General features: G+C 36.9%; 1 protein-coding gene across 1 annotated transcript; it reads right to left on the bottom strand.

The window, feature by feature from the left end:
* Positions 1 to 8488: 8488 nt before the first annotated feature.
* On the bottom strand, positions 8489 to 23377 carry LOC113040939 (zinc finger protein 658B-like). The gene is made up of 2 exons (XM_026199154.1): positions 23322 to 23377; positions 8489 to 10718 (listed from the first exon to the last, which is right to left on the bottom strand). Exon 2 carries the CDS (start codon positions 10522 to 10524, stop codon positions 8614 to 8616), a length of 1911 nt encoding a protein of 636 aa, XP_026054939.1. The 5' UTR covers positions 10525 to 10718; positions 23322 to 23377; the 3' UTR covers positions 8489 to 8613.
* Positions 23378 to 24661: the final 1284 nt, after the last annotated feature.

Below are 24661 nucleotides of genomic sequence, written 5' to 3'. Positions count from 1 at the left end.
CCAGGATGAGGTGCAGTAAAAATAAAAGGAAAGAAATTTTTTTTTTTTTTTTTTTTAACTATTATGGATACTGCCATACAAGTATTATGGATAGGCCTATTATAGAAGTCTCTTATATAAAACTGTCAGAGTAGCCCCGCATGCTCTTCAACGTGTAACTTTGGCAATAAAAAAATAATAGTGGGCTAATAATAGGCACAAAAGCTACGGCCGACCACGTATAATGGCCAAAATTGCGTGCGTGTCGGGGTCATAATAACCATCAGACCAAAACATATCTTAGACTGTTTTTAAAAAATGTTAAATTAATATATTGATAAAAAAAAACATATAGTGAAAATCTGTGTCATTGTCTTGACAAGTCTGTAACCGTAACGTTACCTACTTCAGCGAGCGTCTGGATCTGTGTTGCACACGAGCCTGTAAAAATCTTACCCGGATACAGCAATGCTATTTTCTGATTGGCTGATCGGTAGCTATATTTTTTTTATTCGATTAGCAGGTGCGTGTCAGGGCCTTCGGGGAACTCACTTGATTCCTCTACGTTACCTGTTTCACTGTTTAAAAAAATAGCGCCGCAACTTGGTGGGCGTTGTCCTCGTAATGTCTCTGCGTGAGAAATACAAGGTGTGGCGTGTGAGCGTGTGAACGGGTTGAAATGCGTGAGTCTCACGCCCAATGCGTGAGACTTGAGAGCCCTGGTTATAATGATGATTGCTGGTCATATTCTGCTGGCTACGATGATAATTTACTGTCTCTTTAGATATTAAAATAAAAGTTTTTTAGCTCTGAGTGTTGCTCCGCTGAAATCATTCATCAAATCCACTAGAGTTTTTCCTTTCTATGGACTTTAGAAAAGACTGTTCAATCTCTTCACTACTTATCTGCTCCTCAGGTTCCTTCTTGTGGAAATGTGATTTTTTTTTTCTTTCTGAGATATCTGGTCTAAATATTAATATGATCAAATGTGGGAGATTTCCACTGAAGAGTGTAAACTGAAATTCAAGGAATCTGTCGAGGAGGAGGTCACACTGTGGAGGAAAACTTTGTAAAGATTATATTGTGCTTCTCTTCATTTTCATTCTCAACAATACAAACAGCACTTTTAAAATTAATTGGTTAAAATAGTTTATTAAAAACAGTAGTTCTGTGTGGAATATTTTCTCGAATCATTAATTTAAACCGCTTGGTGGTGTCCATTTTCTTTTCCTTAGATGTAATTTTTATGTTAACAAAATACTCTTAAATTATCTGATACTCACAGGAAAACACATTTAAAGTGGTATTAACTTTTCATTAGACTAAATGGAGTGATTCATAACTGTAAAATGTCTTTGGAATATTCTAATTCTTTATCCAAATCTTGTAAAATTTCCACGGTATGACCATGAATGTATTGAGTTAGATATTTCAAATATTAAAGTCCCTTAAAGGGTTAGTTCACTGAAAAATGAAAATTATAAATAAAATAAAACTAATTTATGCATTTAGAGGATGCTTTTATCCAAAGCGACTTACAGTGTATTGAAGATATACATTTTTACCTACCATGTGTTCCCGGGGAATATTCTGTACCCAGCCGCTCCTGCCGTTGCTTGGCAAACCTCTGTTCTCCACCCAACAAAATGGACAAACTCCTTTTGCTCTCCTGGACAAATTAAGATTTCTCACACTGCTGCTCATTCTGTTTCACGGAAACCTGGCTGAATGACGCCATTCTGGACAGCGTGCTCCATCTGCCCGGCTTTCAGCTGTTTAGAGCAGATCGAGAGGCAGAATCAATATAAGAATTTGACATTTCAGATGCATCTTTTGTGTTTCCTCTGCATTGCAAAGATTCATTTTATTGATTGACACTTCTATTTGCTTGATAACAGCCCAAATTTCTTATTATATTTGGCTGATTAAATATAAGAATTTGACTCAAATGATAATGCAAACTTTAAAAAAAAAAATGGCTTCACTGTAAAAATTACCATAAAAGGTAAAAAAAAAAAAAAAAAAAACTATTTAAACATCTTGTAAAATATTAATTTCAGTCACTGCGGTGAACTGACCACCATACAGAATACGGACAATTAAAAAATTGTTAGGAGTCCACTGTAGTCCACGGCTGTCCACTGTAGTCCTCAAAATATCAGCACAGTAACACTTATTGTTATCGATAAAATCCCAAATCCAGCACACCCCAACTGCCAGCCATTCCATGCAGTTGTCAGAGCTGAATGTAAAGTTTAACACCGCAAACTCCGTCCTGAACCTCACCACAGAAGAACTTAACTTAAGGTTGTTTACAAATGAAACCTGTCCCGTGTTCTTTTCATTTTTTTCTCTTCTCTTCAGCCCTTTTTTTCCTTGCGGTAGCTAACAGAAAGCAGTGACTGTGTGATTGACAGCTAATATTAATTAGTCTAAAATCTTTATTAAAGTTTAGAATGCAAGGATAAAATCTGTTAATATATAATTTGTAGTTGTGATGCTCATACATTATTGGTGAGTAAGGCCCTATGATTTCCACGATGCAGAAAACGTGGATGGAATCGCGGAATCCAGTAAAAAAATTGGAATTTACAGTTTAACACGGAATGTCACAGAATTTGTCCAATATTGAATGAATTCATCAAAACTAGATCATTGCACTTACATCAAATCTCAATATGGACTCTAGTACCTGTAAATATTAAGCCGGAAAAGTCTATTTAAAAATATGAATCCTGCATGTTCTGCGTGTCTGTGTTAATGAATAGCGCAGAAGCGTGACTTCATTTATTACACACACTGCAGTGCGCGTGACGCTGGTGGTGATTTCAGCGTGTGTCATCTAACTAAATAAGGACTTGAACACATGAACAACAACTCCAGAACTGCTCTGAGTGTCTCTTCATGAGTATTTGACTGTTTGATTTGAGTAAAACTAGCGTCATTAGCCTGACTACGTCAGACTTCCTACTTCCACTCAATTTCATTTCGCTTCTGTACTCAGTCTGATACAGCTTCAGAGCTTTCTGTTTCCCACCGGTCTGAAAACAGCCGGGCCAATCAACGAGCAGAGGGCGGGCTGAGAGCCGTGACGTAGATGCTTAGCGTTGAGTTTTACATTGTAGGTTAGAGAAATCGAACACCGAAACGACCGCGGAAATGGGAAACGAGACACGGGATGCAATTCGCTCCGTTATGGAGAACATTCAACTCTTTTTCAAACTGCAAAAGTCGTTTACAGCCATGTTCACTCCGGTATTTCGCTCGCATCATCATGTGTTAACAACAGGTTTACAGTGGAAGTTCAATCATAGATTTGAGTTCGATGCATGATGTCTGTGCTTCGATGCGGCTGTACAAGGGCATAACATACGTCATAACTAAACGTATCTGATTGGCTAAGGGTAACCAATGATTTTAAACTTCAGACAATCGCCCCCTAGCGAGAGAGAAACACTTCTCTATTATGCCATTCCAGACTCTGTCTACGAAGCAAAGTGAAGTAGCAGAGTCTGGTATTACCAGGCTATAGCGTCATATCACATACACAGAACTGTAAAGGTATTCATGGTAACCCATCAAAATAAAAATCCAGGTTAATTTAAAGACAAGTATTTGCCAGAAATGTTTTACTATTGTTCAGCAGAATGTACATAGCCTACTACTACTACTACTAAAATTAAACAAACATTATTTTTTTAAGGAATAATCACAACTTTTTTCCATGTTCTATTTTTAATAGTAAATCCCCTTTATTTACCAACATTTTTTTTTACTTAATTTTCAATAATTAAAAAAAAAGAATGTTTTATTTCTTCATCTGATAACCAGAAACTTGTAAATACACAACAGAATTTCAGAGGGGGGGGAAAACATTTCATAAGGGTATTTTAAGAAAAAAAAAAAATTAAGTTGTTTTATGCATTTAAATAATTAGAAATGCTGAAACACAAAATTAGGTAACAATAGATACAATTAAAAACATTTCATAGGGCTCTAAACATGTAATTTTTGTTTAACTTTTAGTAAATTGTTGTGAAAATGTATAAGTGTTATGATTTTAATTAATTAGACATGCTTTTTGATTAATACAATTAAATTTAACCATTAAAAAGGAGTTGAGAAAATTTCAAACAGAAACTAATGTAATCCAGAAAAATTAAAATGGACTTGGGGAAAAATTAAAACAGATTTCATAGGGCTCTAGGTGAGTGCTCCTAAATGTTTGCAAAATTTTTGAAGTTGGGAACACCAGTGCTACCAAGTAAAAAATTAATTTCGAGCTCTGCAGTTTGGAATTGATTTTGTTGGCTAAATAGAGCAATAACAGGTAATACAATGTCTCAAAACGTAAGTCTCTTAACATTAACTTCTTGTTTATCTGTTAACTTTGTATAAAATCAATATCTAATCATGCTAATCATGCTGATGTTTTGAGGAAAAAAATTCACTATTTTGTTATATTAATTATATGAAATGATATAAAGGCCCCGTATTTTTAATTTTGTTATGCATTTTAATAGACTGAATCATGCAGTGAAAGAACGCATGCACACTAATCTAGCCTGACTTCACGTCATATATGCATGCACTCTCTGTAGGTGTAAGGTTTGTGGAATTTTTCCCCTTAATTTCAACACCACAAAGTGTAGCCATCTACAGGTAAATGTATTATACAGCCTGTTTGGATTTAAACTAAACCACAACAGATTTTCCGCCACGGGATGAGAGCTTATTATGAAAACGAATACAAATTTTTGATAATAACGTTTTTCAATAACTTTTGCTAGTTTCGTTTAGTTTTAGTTTTTCATTTATTATGAATTTTACATTATATTTCGGTTAACGAAAATGTTTTTTAACTGATAGTTTTAGTCTTAGTTTCAGTTTTTGTTTACAAAAATAACCTTGGTACGGACTAGGGCTGTCAAAAAAAGTAATTGAATTGAAATGTTCGTCTAATTTAAAATAAAAATCCACGTTCGAAAGAAAAAAACGTTGCATTTGAATTTTAGGTGTGCATTAAGGAAGGCTGCCTTTTAAGCCCCGGGTAAACGTCACATTCTGTGTTCTGTTCCGTCTCGCGCACAGCTGTGTCCACGCAACTTTCAAAGGTGGACCAGCTTGACATCCAGGACCACTTCTGTTTCATCATTCACCTCGCTTACGTGCACCATCCACGCGGTCTCAAAAATTTGGCTGTACGCGGATCACGAAAATGACATAATGGGGAAGTATAGTTGACCTTTATCAGTGGCGCATGTGAAGCGATGATGATTTTAGGTTTATATTAGCCTATTCAGTTGAAGCCAGTAGAAAAAAAGAGAACATCAATGTGGATTGGATCTTGTTTACATCAAAACTGAAACCAAGCCGTTCACACAGAATGCATATTTCGAACATTTTCTAGACGGACAAAGCCATGTACAATTTATGAAATTTCAACTTTTTCAAAAGTTTTTTTAAAGTTATCTCTTCTTATAATTCCAGGGAAAATAGTTTCTGGTCTTGAAACTATTCTCCTGTCCTAAAATTTAGGTTACTGAAAAGTAACAAATAAGCTTTGTAGCTAAGATCAAACATTTCATTGACATCGTGATGTGAGCATTTTAGACAGAAGCAATCAGGAATATATATTGGATTTTAATAATTGAACTAACAATACATCGAATCGCCATTCACAGACAGTAACCTTTTGAAAGACAAGGAATCAGATCACCTTGAAAAAGGGAATAGACAACTTTAAGCAACATTTAAATCCCAATAGAAAATAATACTTGCATGTAGTTCTCTTTGTGACTGCGCAAGACGAGAGTGCGTGTGTCGTTCTTTTGGAGCTGGGCATGTTCTCTCATGTCTTACAGGGCGAGCAGACTCGCACAAAGTTTTAAAGGTTCACCGAACATCAAGTTACCAAAGAAATGATTCAGATTTCGTGTTCCTTGCGGAGGGAGAGGCGAATATGAGAATAAAACTTAGTAAAGAAAAGAAAAGAAAAACAGAGATGAGAGCTCCCTAAGAAGCCATGAAACAAGACATTCTCTCAGACAAAGTGCTCCGAGACTAAGTATTTCACGCCTCTGTTCGCACGAACAACCAATGAACGCCCAACGATCTGAAGCGGGAAAAAGTTCCTTTGTCTCTGGGGAGACACCCACTCGAGTACATTATGGTGTTTTCAGAGTTTAGCAGTTATATTCCAGCAAGATGGTAATTCAGGTAAAGGTAGGAGAAACAAAGTTACATTCATATGCAGAAAAACTCACATTTAAAGGCCGTGTTGCAAGGTTAATTTTTTTCGAAAGAATTTGTGCAATTTGCTTGTTGGTAATAAACATTTAAACTGTTATCCATTGTATTTTATGTTTTTGGGCATCACAAAACGGATTATAATACGGAAAAATAGGTACTATCTTACAGCGTTCTCCTTTCCCCCACAATGCATTGCATCACGTCACGTTGGGGAGAGAATTTACCAAAGCACGCCTTGAGAGCATTGAGAGTGACTAGAGAGAGACGAGTAGTAGACGAGAGTTTTCAGATAGCACAGATTATAGATAAATAGATAAATACATAGATATATATAGATAGATAGACTACATATATAGATAGACAGACAGATAGAGAGATATCGACCAACAGTGACCCAAACGCACTCACTTCCACTACAGCACAAGATTTTCAGTGCAGTTTCTGGCAATTCCTCGTTTGCCCTCTCAAGGCTGGCTCGATCGAAATTATACGGCTGCGGGCCATCATACATGTTGACTCTTGCCACCTCTTCCTCATCACAGTCAGTCACGTTCTGATGCAGCATTCCAGGCAGGTTTTTGAGCTCGTAATCACTATTTCATACCACTACTAACGACTTTGTAACTAGATTATTTATTTTATTGCAACGTTACATTGACCTAAAATCATTTTTTCAACATGTACCACTTGCATAAACATTGCGTCCGTATGTAGTATTATTCGTAGGGGTTGTCATCGTTGTTTCGCGTGCTGTGTGACCTCGGAACTCGGAGTACATCGATCTAGTACGAGACACGAGTTCACGGGTGGGAAGTCACAGGTTTTCCATTCACAGTGCCATTCCAGTGCACTTTCACGGGTTTAAGGTTGAAAAAACAAGGGTTACAGGTTGCCTGGAACGCGGCATCATACTAGACTGAGGCTACCTTTCCTCGACTTCTCCCCAACGTGACGTCTTCACCGAGTTGCGTAAAAAAAACGTTAATACCAAAATCTTAAAGAGACATTTTAAAAATGTATACATATCTTGAGTGATTTATGTACCCATTAATCGAAAGTGGTGGTTAACCTGCAACATGGCCTTTAAAGTTTGATTAACACACAATAAAATTGCAGATTCTCCAATTGGATATGGGAAGACATCTAAGCACAAAAAGGAAGTTAATACATTTAAAATACATTTACTTTCCTTTTTCCTTACAAGAATTCCTAGCGAGCTGGGCTTTTTCTGTTTCTCCCAGTTGGGTCATAAAGTTTTATGACCTGGTCAGAGGTAGGGTTACAAAACCATGACTATTTGATAACATTAATTAGGAGAAACATCTCCAAGTTACAAATCAGAAAATCATAACCATCTTAGAACAGGGCTAACCAGTTATGCAACGCACAAACCTATCAAACACATCTTAGTAATGACCTACATGATGAGTGTAAAGAAACATTTGTGTGTGTGTGTGTCTTGTGGAATCTGGTTTAATTCTCCAGGTTTCTGATTCTTCTTGTTTTATTCTCAAGGTTACTGGTTCCTCTAGTTTTATTGTCAAAGTATCTGGTTCCTCTGGTTTTATTCTGCAGGTTTCTGGCTCCTCGTGTTTTATTCTGCAGGTCTCTGGCTCCTCGTGTTTTATTCTGCAGGTCTCTGGCTCCTCGTGTTTTATTCTGCAGGTCTCTGGCTCCTCGTGTTTTATTCTACAGGTTTCTAGTTCCTGGTGTTATATTCTGCAGGTTTCTGGCTCCTCGTGTTTTATTCTCCAAGTTTCTGGTTCCTGTAGTTTTATTCTCCAGGTTTCTGGCTCCTCGTGTTTTATTCTCCAGGTTTCTGGCTCCTCGTGTTTTATTCTCCAGGTTTCTGGCTCCTCGTGTTTTATTCTGCAGGTTTCTGGCTCCTCGCGTTTTATTCTCCAAGTTTCTGGTTCCTCTAGTTTTATTCTCCAGGTTTCTGTCTCCTTGTGTTTTATTCTGCAGGTTTCTGGTTCATGTAGTTTTATTCTCCAGGTTTCTGGCTCCTCGTGTTTTATTCTCCAGGTTTCTGGCTCCTCGTGTTTTATTCTGCAGGTTTCTGGCTCCTCGTGTTTTATTCTGCAGGTTTCTGGCTCCTCGCGTTTTATTCTCCAAGTTTCTGGTTCCTCTAGTTTTATTCTCCAGGTTTCTGGCTCCTCGTGTTTTCTTCTGCAGGTTTCTGGTTCCACCAAATGTCGACGTGTCCTTGAGCAAGACACCTAACCCCAGCTGCTCCCGGCGAGCTGGATGGTGCCTTGAATGGCTGACACCGCAGTCGGTGTATGATTGAGTGAGTGAATGGGTAAATGTGAGGCAACTTGTAAAGCGCTTTGGATTGCCATGGGATCTGTTGAAAGCGCTATATAAATGCAGTCCATTTACTTATTTGATTTCATTCATGTGAATCGTCTCATGTGTTTTCAGATGTGTCGAATCCCTGAATCTCTTGTCACAGTGTGAACACTTGTAAGGTTTATCTCCAGTGTGGATCCTCTCGTGTTTTTTCAGATATGATGAATTACTGAATCTCTTGTCACAGTGTGAACACTTATAAGGTTTCTCTCCAGTGTGGATCCTCTCATGTGTTTTCAGATATGATGAATCACTGAATCTCTTGTCACAGTGTGAACACTTGTAAGGTTTCTCTCCAGTGTGGATCCTCTCATGTGTTTTCAGAGTTGATGAATCACGGAATCTCTTGTCACAGTGTGAACACTTGTAAGGTTTCTCTCCAGTGTGAATCCTCTCATGTATTTTCTGACCTGATGATTGAATGAATCTCTTGTCGCAGTGTGAACACTTATAAGGTTTCTCTACAGTGTGGATCTTGTTATGCGTTTTCAGAGATGAAGAATCATTGAATGTCTTGTCACAATGTGCACACTTATAATGTTTCTCTCCAATGTGAATCCTCTCATGCATTATCAGAGATGATGAATCATTGAATGTCTTGTCACAGTGTGCACACTTATAATGTTTCTCTCCAATGTGAATCCTCTTATGCGTTTTCAGAGATGAAGAATCATTGAATCTCTTGTCACAATGTGCACACTTATAATGTTTCTCTCCAATGTGAATCCTCTCATGCATTATCAGAGATGATGAATCATTGAATGTCTTGTCACAGTGTGCACACTTATAATGTTTCTCTCCAATGTGAATCCTCTCATGCATTATCAGAGATGATGAATCATTGAATGTCTTGTCACAGTGTGCACACTTATGTTTCTCTCCAATGTGAATCCTCTCATGCGTTTTCAGAGATGATGAATCATTGAATGTCTTGTCACAGTGTGCACACTTATGTTTCTCTCCAGTGTGAATCCTCTCATGCGTTTTCAGAGAAGATGAATCATTGAATGTCTTGTCACAGTGTGCACACTTATAATGTTTCTCTCCAGTGTGAATCCTCTCATGCGTTTTCAGAGATGATGAATCATTGAATGTCTTGTCACAGTGTGCACACTTATAATGTTTCTCTCCAGTGTGAATCCTCTCATGCCTTTTCAGAGATGATGAATCACTGAATCTCTTGTCACAGTGTGAACACTTATATGGTTTCTCTCCAGTGTGAATCCTCTCATGTATTTTCTGACCTGATAATTTACTGAATCTCTTGTCACAATGTGAACACTTGTAAAGTTTCTCTCCAGTGTGAATCCTCTCATGTGTTTTCAATTGTGATGGATGACTGAATCTCTTGTAACAGTTTGAACACTTGTAAGGTTTCTCTGCACTGTGAATGCTCTCATGTGTTTTCAAATATGTTGAAGAATTGAATCTCTTGTCACAGTGGGAACACTTATAAGGTTTCTCTCCAGTGTGAATCCTCTCATGTGTTTTCAGATATGATGAATGATTGAATCTCTTGTCACAGTGTGAACACTTATAAGGTTTCTCTCCAGTGTGAATCCTCTCATGTGTTTTCAGATTTGATTTATCACTGAATCTCTTGTCACAGTGTGAACACTTATAAGGTTTCTTTCCAGTGTGGAACCTTTCATTTCTTTTTATATATACTCTTTCAGTATGTATTTTCTGATGTACTTTCAAACTTTGTAGAGGCAAAAAACTCTTACTACACAAATAACATGGATGTGGTTTCTCCTTTGCATGAACTTTCAAGTGTTTCTTCAGAAGTGAAGCCCATAAAAACATTTTACCACATTGATCACATGCGTGCTTCTTCTCTGCAGTGTGGATGTTCATGTGTATATTAAGGTTTGATGATTGTGTGAAACTCTTCCCACACTGATCACAAGTGAATGGTTGCTCTCCAGTATGAACTCTCATGTGATTCTCAAAACCTGTTTTGTCTGTGAATCTCTTTCCACACTGAGTGCAGCGGAGGGACTTCTTTGCTCTTTTTTTCTTTAAATCTTTCTGTTTGCTTTGAGAGAAACCCAAAGGTTTTCCTCCAGTTTTCACATGATTTTTCTCCTCAACTTCACTTGATTCTTCATTCTCCTCTTTTTCTTCAATTAACTCTGAAACAAAAGTAAAAATTTTTTATTTTTGGTAACTTGTTAAAAACTTCAATGTTTAACATCTGTAAGTCCGCGATTAATTTTCTTTGCTTCAGATTGAATGGGGACAACTTGATAAACATAAAATCAACATGAAGTTATTCTTTCAATGCCCTCTGCATATTTTGAAGCATCATTGTTTTTTAGAGTGAATTTCAAACGGCCGTAAGATTAACTTATCAACTTTCAATGTTATCACTTCTTATAATTCCAGGAAAATTGTTTCTGGCCATGAAACTATTCTCCTGTCCTTATAAAATTTAGGTTAATGAAAAGTAACAAATAAGCTTTGTAGCTAAGATCAAACATTTCATTGACTTTGTGATGTTAGCATTTAGACAGAAGCAATCGGGAATATATATTGCATTTTAATGGTGAAATAATAATACACCAAACTACGATTCACAAAGAGTAAATATGTGTATAACAATACAAACAGTAAAAACAATTCAAGACAAAACGGATAATAGATGAGAGAGAGAAAGGATGAAAGGGTAAGCGAGAGAAAGTGAAAGAGAAATAGGCGATATCACAAAATGATCGCCTAGTATGGCAAAATCACAGACAGTAACCTTTTGAAAGAGAACAAGGAATCAGATCACCTTGAAAAAAGGGAATAGACAACCTTAAGCAATATTTAAATCTCTATAGAAAATAATACTTGCATGTGGTTGTCTTTGTGACTGCGATAGAGAAGAGTGCGTGTGTCGTTCTTTTGGAGCTGGGCATGTTCTCTCGTGTCTTCCGGGGCGAACAGACTCGTGCGAAGTTTTAAAGGTTAACCGAACGTGAAGTTACCAAAGAAATTATTCAGATTTAGTCTCCCTCATGGAGGGAGAGGCGAATATGAGAATAAAACTTAGTAAAGGAAAGAAAAGAAAAACAGAGATGAGAGCTCCCTAAGGAGCCATGAAACAAGACGTTCTCTCAGACGAAGTGCGCTGAGAACTTTCTGTGTCAGTCTTCTTATGGAGTGACTTGGTTCATGCCTCTGTTCGCGCGAACAACCAATGAACATCCAAAGATCTGAAGCAGGAAAGTTACTTTGTCTCTTACTCAAGTTAGTTTTGGTGTTATCAGAATTCAGTAGTTATATTTCAGCAAGATGGTAATACAGAATAATACATTTTCTATGTATGAGTGGTTCATTCAAAACAAGAAGGTTAAACAGATACCAAGAATGGCAGGTAAAGGTAGGAGAAACTGAGAAGATGCACCAAAAAACGCTGAAAATGAAGTGGATTTGCGCATCTTCTCTATTAACAACGGCTCTGTGTAGTAACATCTGCTCTATGTGAAATAACGCACCTGAAGGAATTAACCGCTGATTAACGATCGGCCGATCGTGATCGGAGCACCCCTAATTAATACATTTAAAAGGTACTTTCCTTTTTCCTTACAAGAATTCCAAGAGAGCTGAGCTCTCCTGTTTCTCCCAGTTGACCTGGTCCATGACTCTATTTGAGAACATCAGAAAAATCATAACCGTTGCATAACAGGGCTAACCAGTTATGCAACACACAAACTAGGGCTGCACGATATTGGGAAAAAATGATATTGCGATATTTTATTTTTCTGCGATATATTGCGATATTTTTTCTTATAAACAAAAATGGGGTGAGCACACTTACATTCTCATTTTAAATGATTTAAACATCGACACCATCGTGTCAATTGATTAATATGCGCGAGGGAGAGAGAGCAAGACAGCGCTCGTGTTGTTTGAAGACGGCTTGCTGCTTCGCGATCTCTCGGTCTCTCTCACGCTCTCTCACTGTCTCTTTCGCACTCTCTCCTCTCTCTCTGCCCTGTTAAACTTGCATGTGTTTTTCAGTCCTGCTCTATGATAGTTAAACTGTCCAATTAATCACATTCGCCAAAGGCCGGGGAGCAGCTGGCCTGTACAGTTAATGAATAACAGATCAACTACGACAGCCTACATCGCACATCCTGCGATGTAACTATCGTGGATTCGTACATCGCGATATCGATGCTTAAACGAAACATCGTGCAGCCCTAACACAAACCTATCAAATACATCTTAGTAATGACACTTCCTACTCAAGAAATTTAAACCCAGCCATGCTGGGACCAGGCCGATCATTCAGCTTGCAGAGAGTTTGATTTACATGCATGAGCTCAGAGGCTAAAAGCTTTGGGTTTCATAAGGAATGTGCATTATTTTAGATTTGAGCCATGATTCATTAATTCAGAACCAATTAATTAATGAACTGCTCATATGCTACACTTGTTCAGTAAAGATCGGGATTCATCCGTGAAGAGAACCCCTTTTCAAAGTGCCTGATGCCATCGAATGTGAGCATTTGCCCACTCAAGTCAGTTACGATGACGAACTGCAGCCAGGTCGACACCGCAATGAGGATGATGAACCTGCAGATGAGCTACCCTGATAAGGCTTTTGAGAGTTTGTGCAGAAATTCTTTGGTTATGCAAACTGATTGTTGCAGCAGCTGTTCAGATGGCTGGTTTCAGACAATCTTAAGTGAAAAAGTGAAAGTGACATACAGCCAAGTATGATGACCCATACTCAGAATTCGTGCTCTGCATTTAGCCCATCCAAAGTGCACACACAAACCATGAACACACACTCGGAGCAGTGGGCAGCCATTTAAGCTGCGGCGCCTGGGGATCAGTTGGGGGTTTGGTGCCTTGCTCAACTGCATGCTTCCTAAAAACTTGCGACATCTGTGGCATTATGCTATGTGATAAAACTTTACACTTTAGAGTGGCCTTTTACTGTGGCCATGCCGGTATCAATTTTTCCTGTTGCAGTTAATTGATAATGCTTTTATCACGGTATATGGTAGGGGTGTAACGGTACGTGTATTCGTACCGGACTGTTTTGGTACAGGGTTTTCGGTACGTAGCACGTGTGTACCGAATGACTGAATGCAATATTTTGTGTGCGGAACATAGGTAAATTTTTTCGTTTTTACAAATTAATATATTAAGTGCCGGAAGTCTCCGCGTTCAGCGCAAATCCCGCCCTGCAGCTGATTCTAAGCCCGGTGACACACTGGCTGCGTTGCGTGAGCGTGGCGTTTCTGCTGCGTGTCAGTTGTGTGATGGCTGCTTCGCGTGTTCTGTTTCTTTACACACCAGAACCATGCCTGATGCAGCGCTTGTGCACTGCTGCTACTGTAGGTGACATAGAGGGAGGCTGCCGACAGACCAGGATCTTGTCTTCACGACAACAATATCTATACTTCATGTTGAGCATAAATATAAAGCCTACTGATAAAGGACACCGTCAACAGTATTGACGGCAAAATAAACTGTTTGACAGGTCTATGTTTGACAGCAATATGCCAGTGTGTCACCGGCCTAAGGTTTTCAAAAGGCATCACGCGAGTGTGAACATCACTACAACTAGGAAAAAAAACGATTGTAATTCAAACGCAGCTCCCGTCGGCATTTAAGCAGCACTTTGCTCTTAATTCTGATCGGTCCAACGCAATAATGAAATCTGAGCAAGTCTAAAACTGAAACTTTTGATGCTGCACTTTACACTTTGGAAAAGTTATTAATATTTTTTTAAATATGAACAGGCCTACAAGCTGGGATTGGTAATGCTGCACTGTAATCATATTTATTTATATTTTTCATATTTTATTATATGATATTGGTTTGAGACTGAGAGCATTTTATTTAGTGGAGAACTTTTTTTATTTTATATAACTTTTATTATTTTAAGTGTAAACAAATTGTTAAAAAAAAAAGTTTATAGTAATAAACAAACTGCAGTTTAATGTTTGCATTTCTTTCCCTCACTGTACCGAAAATGAACTGAACCTTGACTTTAAAACCGAGGTACGTAACCAACCATGATTTTTGCGTACCGTTACACCCCTAGTATACTGTATTATCATGGTATTGAAATTTTGTTTAAAAAAGTGGTCATAATACAGTATAACATGTTAAATAACTTTTTTCTTATAACAAAAATAACTGGTCATTTAAAACAATAAAGCAATAAAGAAAAATATATAAAAGTTAAATGTTTTACACATTAAAGTTCAAAAGAACTATAAAAACCAATAGGTATCGCTTTACAGTAAGACTTCATTAGTTAACCTTAGTTAATGCATTAACATTCAAGGCAAGGCAAGTTTATTTATAGCACATTTCGTAAACAATGGTAATTCAAAAATAATGTCATGACGAAAAATAATCACAAAAATAAAACAAGCAATTTAAGAACTTGAAAATGAAAATGATTTAAAAATTGACTTAAAATGAATTTAAGACAGTTTAAAAATAGAAAATGAATTTACATAAAATACAGTGCAATACATAAAATATAGTGTAATCAGTTCGGACATCGCATAGTGCTCATTCAATAAATGCACAGCTAAACAATGAACAATAGCTACATTTGATATAGATGTTATTAATCTGTGTTAAAGAAATCTTAAAAGTCTTAGTTCATGTTAGCTCATTAAATAACACAGTTGCAACTTTCAATTTTAACAATGAGTTATTAAATATTGGAATACCTAAGATTAATGAATGTTCAGAATAATTTTTTCATTGGCAGTTTATGTTAACTAATAAAGCGATAATGTAAAGTGTGAATGAACAATAAAAGATCAAAACACTTTCAAAACAATATCTAGGGCATTTGTAGTGCAGATAAAAAAAAAAAAAAAAAGATTTAGCTACTCAAACTTTCCTTCTCACCGCACATTAGGACAATATAGACATGTCCTCTTCCAGGCAGTTTCATAATGGGAAGTTGTGGAAGAGAGTATGAATCCTAACCCTAGGGTTGTGGGTTCGAGTCTCGGGCCGGCAATACCACAACTTAGGTGTCCTTGAGCAACCCCCAACTGCTCCCTGGGCACCGCAGCATAAATGGCTGCCCACTGCTCCTGGTGTGGACGGCAGAGTGAACTTATCATCCATCTCACGTAGTCTTAACTTATAACACACACTATGTGGTGATGACGTAGAAGTACTACGTGAGAACCACTGTGGATGATAAATTCGCTCTGCCGCCTTATTATTTTTATGCACTCCGCACTATAATGTGAAGAATGCAAAATATGATAACATCCTATTATGCTTTTTCACTTTTTGAATTTTAGTCGGTGTGTAGTGTGTTTGTTTGGGCATAACTAAGATCTACAAAGTTACAAATCTCAAAGTCCACTCCAAAGTGAACCATTTCATTTTTTTTAATCCCTTTTTACTACAATAAACAGCTTGTTTGGACTACAGCATTGTTTTCCAAAACAATATCAAATTGATATGGCAATATTGATGACATCCTTATCAGAGGGAACTTGCTGTTTTGGACAGTACTGAAACACTGTCTGAGCTGTTCACCAATCACAACACGACCAATCAGAACACATTTTGTTTTTCGGAAGGCAGGTCTTCATCAAACCCTGAACTAATCGAGAAATTTGTGACAAGCTGGTGAGAAAGGTACTGTAATATAAATTATATGATATAATATAAATTATGTGAAAAATAATGTGTTTTTCGAACCACAAAGCATGAGAGCACTAATGACCACTAATTAACATACTTTGTCAATAAGATAAAAGTGGGTTTTGTTCAAAGTTACTATTTTCCATGCACATAGATCTTTGATATGAATATTTTTGGTAACTAAATATCGCCAGCTAAAAAGTAACTAGTAACTTGTACTCTGATTATTTTTTGAAAGGAGTACTTTTTACTTTTACTTAAGTACTGTTTTGACAGCAGTATATTTACTTGTAATTTAGTATTTTTTCATCAATGTAACAGTACTTGTACTTAAGTACAAATTTTCAGTACTCTTTCCCTCACTGGTTGTTGCACATTTGATCGAAAGAAAAAAATACTATGAACGTCTGTTCAACTGCTTGGTTATACACATTATTCAAAATAACATTTATCATAACATCAGAAAATTGTTTTGTGTGAATAAGTGAACAGGATGATTTTCACATAATTTTTATAGCATAAACTTTAGCATACCACATGGTCTAAAATGGCCTTAATTCAAAGACTTAAAAAATTTAATATTTCACTATCCATACATAAACGTTTTTTTTTTTTCAAAAACACAAATATGTAGGCTACATCCATGCTGCTCAAATATTATAGTTCCACAGATTGTGCCGATTACAGTGTAATCATACTTTAGTCATTACCAACCTTTTTTAGTGTGTGTGTGTATATATATATATATATATATATATATATATATATATACATACACACACACACACACACACACACACACACACACTAAAAAAGGTTGGGTTGTTTTTTTTACCTAACTGTTGGGTTACACATATTGGGACAATGTGTTGGGTTATCTTAAAATTTGTTGGGTCATTTTTTTTCGTCGCTGGGTTATTTTTAGTTATAACCCAACTGTTGGGTTAAATATTTTTCCCGCTTCACTCCGGTTCAAATTTTAACAGTCCAGTCAGATACTCAGCGCGGACATCAGCTTCAGCCTGCCTGATTATGAAGGGTAAGTAACTGTTGATATAATCGTATGATAACTGTTATAACATTAAGTATGTGTCTGATACGTTAATTTTTATTTTTTTTTTGTCTGTTTGTTTTCCCCAGAGAATCAGATCGATTGTAAATTAATGCTATTCCTGTTTGTTCGCCAGCATTAATACATTAAAAGATTAGCTGCAAAACTGTTTAGACAAGCATTACTTAGTTAATAAAAATTGTCTGGTGAAATGTGAAAGTTTGACGAAATCATTATAATTAAGCTAGAAAAGCTGCACGGACCAGTGAATGAAGCTTCTGCGCGAGCGACAACAGACTCCATGAGAATCATTTGAATGAACCTGCAATTTTCTGTTATAAAAGTTCAAAACCCAGACACAAGAAAAGCACGCAGTCGTGAGGCAAACCGCTCTTTCAGCTGAAATTTATACTAGTGCCCCAAATTTACATAACGTTAACGTTACTCCTACAACCAACCTTTAAGTCATATGCGTTTCAGCGCACCAGCACTAATTAATTGTACAGTAAAAGTGTTTTTATGGTTTATTCATATTGAATATTGTTATGCATTTATTAGAATACCCTAGAATTACAGCATTTCTCTTATGAAGCTAGATTGATTGACATGTTTTTTTTAAATGTGTTTTGCTAAATGTTTTTATACTCATGTTTTAGACAATGGACTTTTTTGTGAAGAAAATATTGCAACAATAGAATTTCTGCCTGTTAATTGAAACATTTCAAGGTAAGTAACCTATTTAAATTAATTATACATTAGTTTTAAATATAATAGTTTTACATAAGTTTACTTAGACTTATGACTTCCAAAATGAGGTGAAATAAGTGTATTGCCGCATTCCGTCCAACAAAGCTTCCTTTCATTTACAGTGTACTTTTGTTCCTCCCTTCAAGCCCAAATCAGTTAAAGGGTGGTAAAATTTACTCATATCAGCCGCAAATTTTGGCACAAATTTTCTGGAGGGAGTGAAAACTGGTTTAGTCTGTCTCTTAGTGCGAATGATAGTAGATTCCCACTAAGACTGTAAAAATGTAAACTGTAAGCTTAGTTTTTTTATTTTATTTTTTTTACTTGTGCTTTCTCTGTACCTTTGTCATTTAAAGGCCTTCGTGCAGAAATAATCTTTAACCTGTTAGCCAGCACCCTGACACCCTCGTGCTGAACGCCCCTCAACTTGCACGTGTCAGTGTTTATGAATAGATTAAATGAAACGGGACAAATTTAATCTTGACAATCTATATATCATTATAAAGATCTAAGCCTCAAGCATCGAAGACAGATCGCTGTTTTTCAATGGAAAGCTTATAAAGGCTACATTTGTGTAAGCAGTAGACATCAAAACATGAACAATGGAAACACTGTACATACCAGATCCCGTCGTAATAACGAGTCATAAACACATCCACAGCTGTAAATCCCGGTTTAGTTAGGAAGGTAAGGGTCCACTGAATGACATCTCATGAAGCACGTTTAGTCCAACGAAGCAATAACGTTGTAATATGGATCATAATTCCTTTGTTTACGTTTCAGTTCTTCAGCGACAGAACTGCTTGTGTCCGTTATGGAATAACTCACGGTCAGAAACTGTGTCTTGGTAGTAAAAAAACGGCATGGTTTAGCAGCGTACAGTGTCACAAATAGAATGAGGCGATCCACCGGAAAAAAGAATGAATGAAAGATAGTATATTTGAAGTTTGGCGCTCCCCCGTGACACGCTCTGACGCACCTGTCAGCTGATGGAGGCGGAACTTATAGCGATCGCCTTTTTCTTTCTTTTATTTTTCAACAGTTTTTATATATGTGAGTGTGTGTTTTATGTTGAATGTATCTGCATGATTACCATCTGTTTGAGTGCAAATCAGCCCAAATCAGCTCACTATTACTGTATGATCACGGCTATCAAAGTGTACGCATCTATATGAATAGAGAGAGTGGATTATTTTCTTTGTGTTATTACCATCTGTATAAGTGGCCATCAGCACATCAGCACTTATTTGCATCGTAATTCAAAAATATTTGCAGGAGTCACATTTTTCATGATATCTTATTCAGATTTGAAATAGAAACTCATGAGACATGTGACTTTCAACCCATTACTTTTCTAGATTGCTCCAGGACTCATTTCCAGGGTTTTTCCTACATTGAAAATTTTTTGGCGGCCGCCAAAACAATTTTTTGTCCCGCCAAAGCCATATTTGATCTGTAATTGGGTTTTGTGAGTGAAGCAGGCTACTGACGGAGTGACGGAGTGAACGAGCACAGCGCCCCTTCCCCACGCGGGCACTCTCCGTCTTCAGTTCTGTCTTTGCTCTCTCCTCGCATCAAAATCTACTCATCCTAAGGTCGGAAGGCCGAATACATGTTTCACGTGGTGCATTCAGAAAATATTTTTGGCAGAATTACCGCTGGGTGTGAATTGCAGTCAAAAAAAAGTTGCCTTATCTTCTCTTACAACCTGTGACAAGCATTCCGCACATGCAGCTGGCAAACTTTAAATAAACGCAAAAAATGTGTTTGTTTGTTTGTGTGTGTTGACAAATCTTTTGCAATGTCCTAACAGCCAGGATTACCACACAACACGTCCACTAAAGTCCGATTCGCGACCTAATGACTCATTTGAGCTGATTCATTATAATGAAATGAGAAAGTAAGTGTGCTTACCCCTATATAGCAAGAGTGTTTAGTAAAATTTAGCCTTAATAATCCACAGTATGTATAGGCCTATGACAATGTGCAGTTAATTACCTATAAAACATTTTAGTTTAAAGTTAGACTGGAGTGAGATGAAACTAGATCAAAGCACAAAGAAAGCTGTTGCTAGCTAGCTGCTAATTTTATTAAATTGTATTTGGTAAAAAATAACACTATTAAACCTTTTAACGATTGATATGATTATACTAAAATACTTATCAGGTCTATCAAAAAAATGATTTTGTCTTTCTAAACTATGAAAACCAGTAATGGAAAAAAAAAAAATCACAGCTTTTTTTTTTTTTTTTTTTGCAAAACGGGCAAGAAAGACAGTGACCATTTTTTTCATGAATAAATAGGATAAAAAATCTGTTGCTTTTAGGGGTGGCACGGTTAGTTGAAAAAAACCGAACACGCTGGGACTGCGGTTTAGTTTAAATCTGACAAAGCATCTGTAATATGGTTTGCTATAAATAGCACACAAACTGGGTTCAACTAATATATGTTTCTGTTGATGGATGCGCATTCTGTATTCCCAGACATTACAACAATAGTGATGAGAAAAGAAAAGAAAAAAATAGAAAAAAAAAAAAAAACCTGGACAAACCATTCACTCTTGATCAATGTGAATTACTGCTGGAGAGCAGTCGTTTATTCCATAATCACCCGGGTGCTGACAGCGCTCGCACACAGATGAGATCTGAACAGCACACGTTAATATGCGTTTAAACTAAACTCATTTAAGCTTTGTCAGTTTAAACATTTACTGTAAGAGCCAAAGGACGCAAGCTCGCGACCGCAGTGAGAAGAATTGTACAAGCGCTCCGCGCAAACCCGAGCCTCGGAACGCAAGCAAATATTAAGATCTCTCTGAAGTAGCTATTGCGTTTAAATGGACAAATTCACTCACACACACACACACACACACACACACACACACACACACACACACACACAAAATGTCAAAATGCTCGTCTTGGTAAGTATCCTACAGCAGACATAGCCGGCTGAACGTATGCCTGTTGTATCAGGTGCATTCTCTTAAAGTGACAGTCTTTATATTAATCGAACTGCAACAACAAAGAAATCACTCACTGCTCTTGATTAAAAAGTTTTTATAACTTTAATAAAGAACAATCTTTAATTTATACAGTCCAATATGCAATGCTGTTTTACATTTGATTACTTTATTCAATTTATGTACCTAAAAACTTATGCTAGACCTTCCCAAAAAAAAAAAAGAAAAGAAAATCACTGTTTGTATCTTTACTATGTTTTATTTATTTTTGCTGTTGCTTGTAGTAGAATAATAATAAAAATAAATATATATAGTTTTTCCATAAACATAGCACATACCGAACTGTCCCGAAAACCGTGACTCTAAAACCGTGAAACAAACCGAACCATGAAAAAGTTGAACCGTGCCACCCCTAGTTTCTTTGTATTTTTTTTTTTTATTTAACATTTATTGTCAATATTGGGCTTGCGGATCATGTGGGTACTAGGGTACTCTTTGCTGTGTATGGATGACCATGTCGGTCAGCCACCACCGAAGACCAATTCTGACCCAGGAAAAACCCTGATTTCATGTATTTTTATATAAATATAAAAAAAATATAAAAAAATATTAAGTGTGGTAAAAAAAATAAAAAAAAAATCAATGCACTTCAGTGTCTATAACTTTTAATATTTTTGAGCATTATTAACAAAATTATGTTTGTAACACACTGAAGTAGGAAACTGTTGAAATTAAAAGTGCGGTAGAGCATTTTCAGATGTGAGTCCCATAATGGGGGGTGCTGGCTAACAGGTTAAAACCCTTCCTGCAATCTGCACCATACCACACGAATGGAAAAATGGTGTGCACATCATACACGGAAATGAAGCGGTCCTTCACTGACATTCAACCTGTAAGTAAAAGCAACACTTAAAATTACAGTGCCCTGTGTAGTCAAGTCACCTTTATTTATTTTGTATAAGACACAAGTTGTACAATACAAATCGTTCCAAGAAGATATTTAGAAAAAAAAATTATGACAGAATTTTATTTTTTGGGTGATTCGTCACTCTAACCAATTTAAATTCGCTATAGCTTTTAACTCATTTAAATTCACTCATTTGTAAAGTAAGTGTATCAATGAAATATCATCACAATGCATGTTAACTGAACTTGTTTTTTTATTCTTTTAAGGTTGGCACTAATTAGTGCTGTACTTGAATCATGAGACAAGCCAGAATCCACATGTCCTGGTGCTTGGTGACAAGGAAAACTCCTCCCAAGTTTTTATTATTTTTAAACAGGCAGGCTATAGACCAGAAGAAGATACTACAAGCAGTCGATTCAAACTTTTCTTTGTATATGACATCTACTACCTAATCAGTAAAAAACTTTTTTATCATCAGTAGGCCCAGCAGTATATTTTTTATTATTATGACTTGTTTTTATGATAATAATTTTTTTTTTTATTATTATATTTTATATTCATTTTACTTGAAAGTCGTAATATTTGCCAGAATTGGTGCTCTGCATTTAACCCATCCAAGTGCACACACACCCGGAGCAGTGGGCTACATATATATATATATATATATATATATATATATATATATATATATATATATATATATATATAGATCCAGCGCCCAGGGAGCAACTGGGGGTTCAGTGCCTTGCTCAAGGGCACTTCAGCCATGTGTATTGAGGGTGAAAGAGAGCACTGTTCATACACTCTCCCCCACCTACAACTCCTGCCAGCACCGAGACTCAAACCTGCGACTTTTATGTTACAGGTCCAACTCTCTAAACATTATGCCACAGCTGTGAACTGTATTTGCATATTTGTGTGTTTTGATATGAATATGAATTGACACATTTGTACATCTTGAAATGTCAGCTGTATTTTTACACATTCTTCTACATTTAAATAAAATATTTTAAAATATATTTGTATACGTGTTATATGCATATTAAAATTAAATCTGTAATTTACAACAAAGCTGTTTCAAAATATGGTTGTATTAAGTAAATTTTAATAAAAATACTGATGTTAATATTAACTCAACTGTTGGGTATCTTTTAACCCAACAGGATTTTAACCCACAGATGGGAAGGTGCTATATAGTTGGGTTACAGGTTGGGTTAGTTTTAACCCAAGATTTTTTAGTGTGTGTGTGTGTGTGTCTATCTATCTATCTATCTATATATATATATAGATAGATAGATAGATAGATAGATAGACACACACACAAACACACACACACACACACGGCAGGGCCCCAAAACACCAGATAAGTAAAACTTTGTAAGCCTCAATGTAACATTACCACAAACAGACATTAAAGATAAATGAAGAATACACACCAACCTCTTTCTGGTTCCTCGTGTTTTGTTCTCCAGGTTTCTGGTTCCTCGTGTTTTATTCTGCAGGTTTCTGGTTCCTCGTGTTTTATTCTGCAGGTTTCTGGTTCCTCTTGTTTTACTCTCCAGGTTTCTGGTTCCTCGTGTTCTATTATCCAGGTTTCTGGTTCCTCGTGTTTTATTCTCACGGTTTCTGGTTCCTCGTGTTTTATTCTCACGGTTTCTGGTTCCTCGTGTTTTATTCTCACGGTTTCTGGTTCCTCGTGTTTTATTCTCACGGTTTCTGGTTCCTCGTGTTTTATTCTCACGGTTTCTGGTTCCTCTTGTTTTATTCTCCAGGTTTCTGGTTCCTCGTGTTTTATTCTCACGGTTTCTGGTTCCTCGTGTTTTATTCTCACGGTTTCTGGTTCCTCGTGTTTTATTCTCACGGTTTCTGGTTCCTCTTGTTTTATTCTGCAGGTTTCTGGTTCCTCGTGTTTTATTCTCACGGTTTCTGGTTCCTCTTGTTTTATTCTCCAGGTTTCTGGTTCCTCGTGTTCTATTATCCAGATTTCTGGTTCCTCGTGTTTTATTCTCACGGTTTCTGGTTCCTCGTGTTCTATTCTCCAGGTTTCTGGTTCCTCGAGTTTTATTCCGCATTTTTCTGGTTCCTCATATTTTATTCCCCAGGTTTCTTGTTCCATGTGTTTTATTCTCCAGGTGCCTGGTTCCTCTGGTTTTATTCCCCATGTTCCTGGTTCCTCTGGTTTTATTCCCCATGTTCCTGGTTCCTCGTGTTCACTCTCCTCTTTAACAAACATCATTTTCACAGCAGCAGATCTCAGTTCAGCTGATACTCCTCCAGATATTCCTGATGTTTCAAAACTTAGACGACTGTGAAGATGAAAATATTACAGGTACGCCTATTTACTGAACTGATTAAGAAACTGTATTCTTCTCTTAAAAGAAACGTTTCTAACTGTTTGTTAGAGGAGGAGCATGTCGACAAAACAACAACAGAGAGCGCGGCGAAACTAATTCTTCTTCCTTTGAGGTTTACTGGTGTTTGTCAAACAAACGAATGTGTGTAGCGCCTCCCGCTGGACTGGCGAGTGCGAGACGCAGAACAAATAAACACCCCAGACAGCACACATACGTTGTGCCGATGTCGGCACGGTATCGCCCAGGGAGCATTTGATAGGAAAGATTTCGCCGCAAGGTCGGCCTCTGATCGGAAATGCTCTCTGGCCGATGATGGGACGACGCATCCCGGCCGCTGTGCGTGGACGCGGTTCACCGGCGTTTTGATCATGGACCATAATTATAATAAAACAATACACACCTCTTTCAAGAACAGATGCAACTTTA

Source organism: Carassius auratus, chromosome 23 (genome assembly GCF_003368295.1).
Source record: "Carassius auratus strain Wakin chromosome 23, ASM336829v1, whole genome shotgun sequence".
Taxonomy (NCBI): domain Eukaryota; kingdom Metazoa; phylum Chordata; class Actinopteri; order Cypriniformes; family Cyprinidae; genus Carassius; species Carassius auratus.
This window is presented reverse-complemented; position numbering and strand designations above follow the sequence as displayed.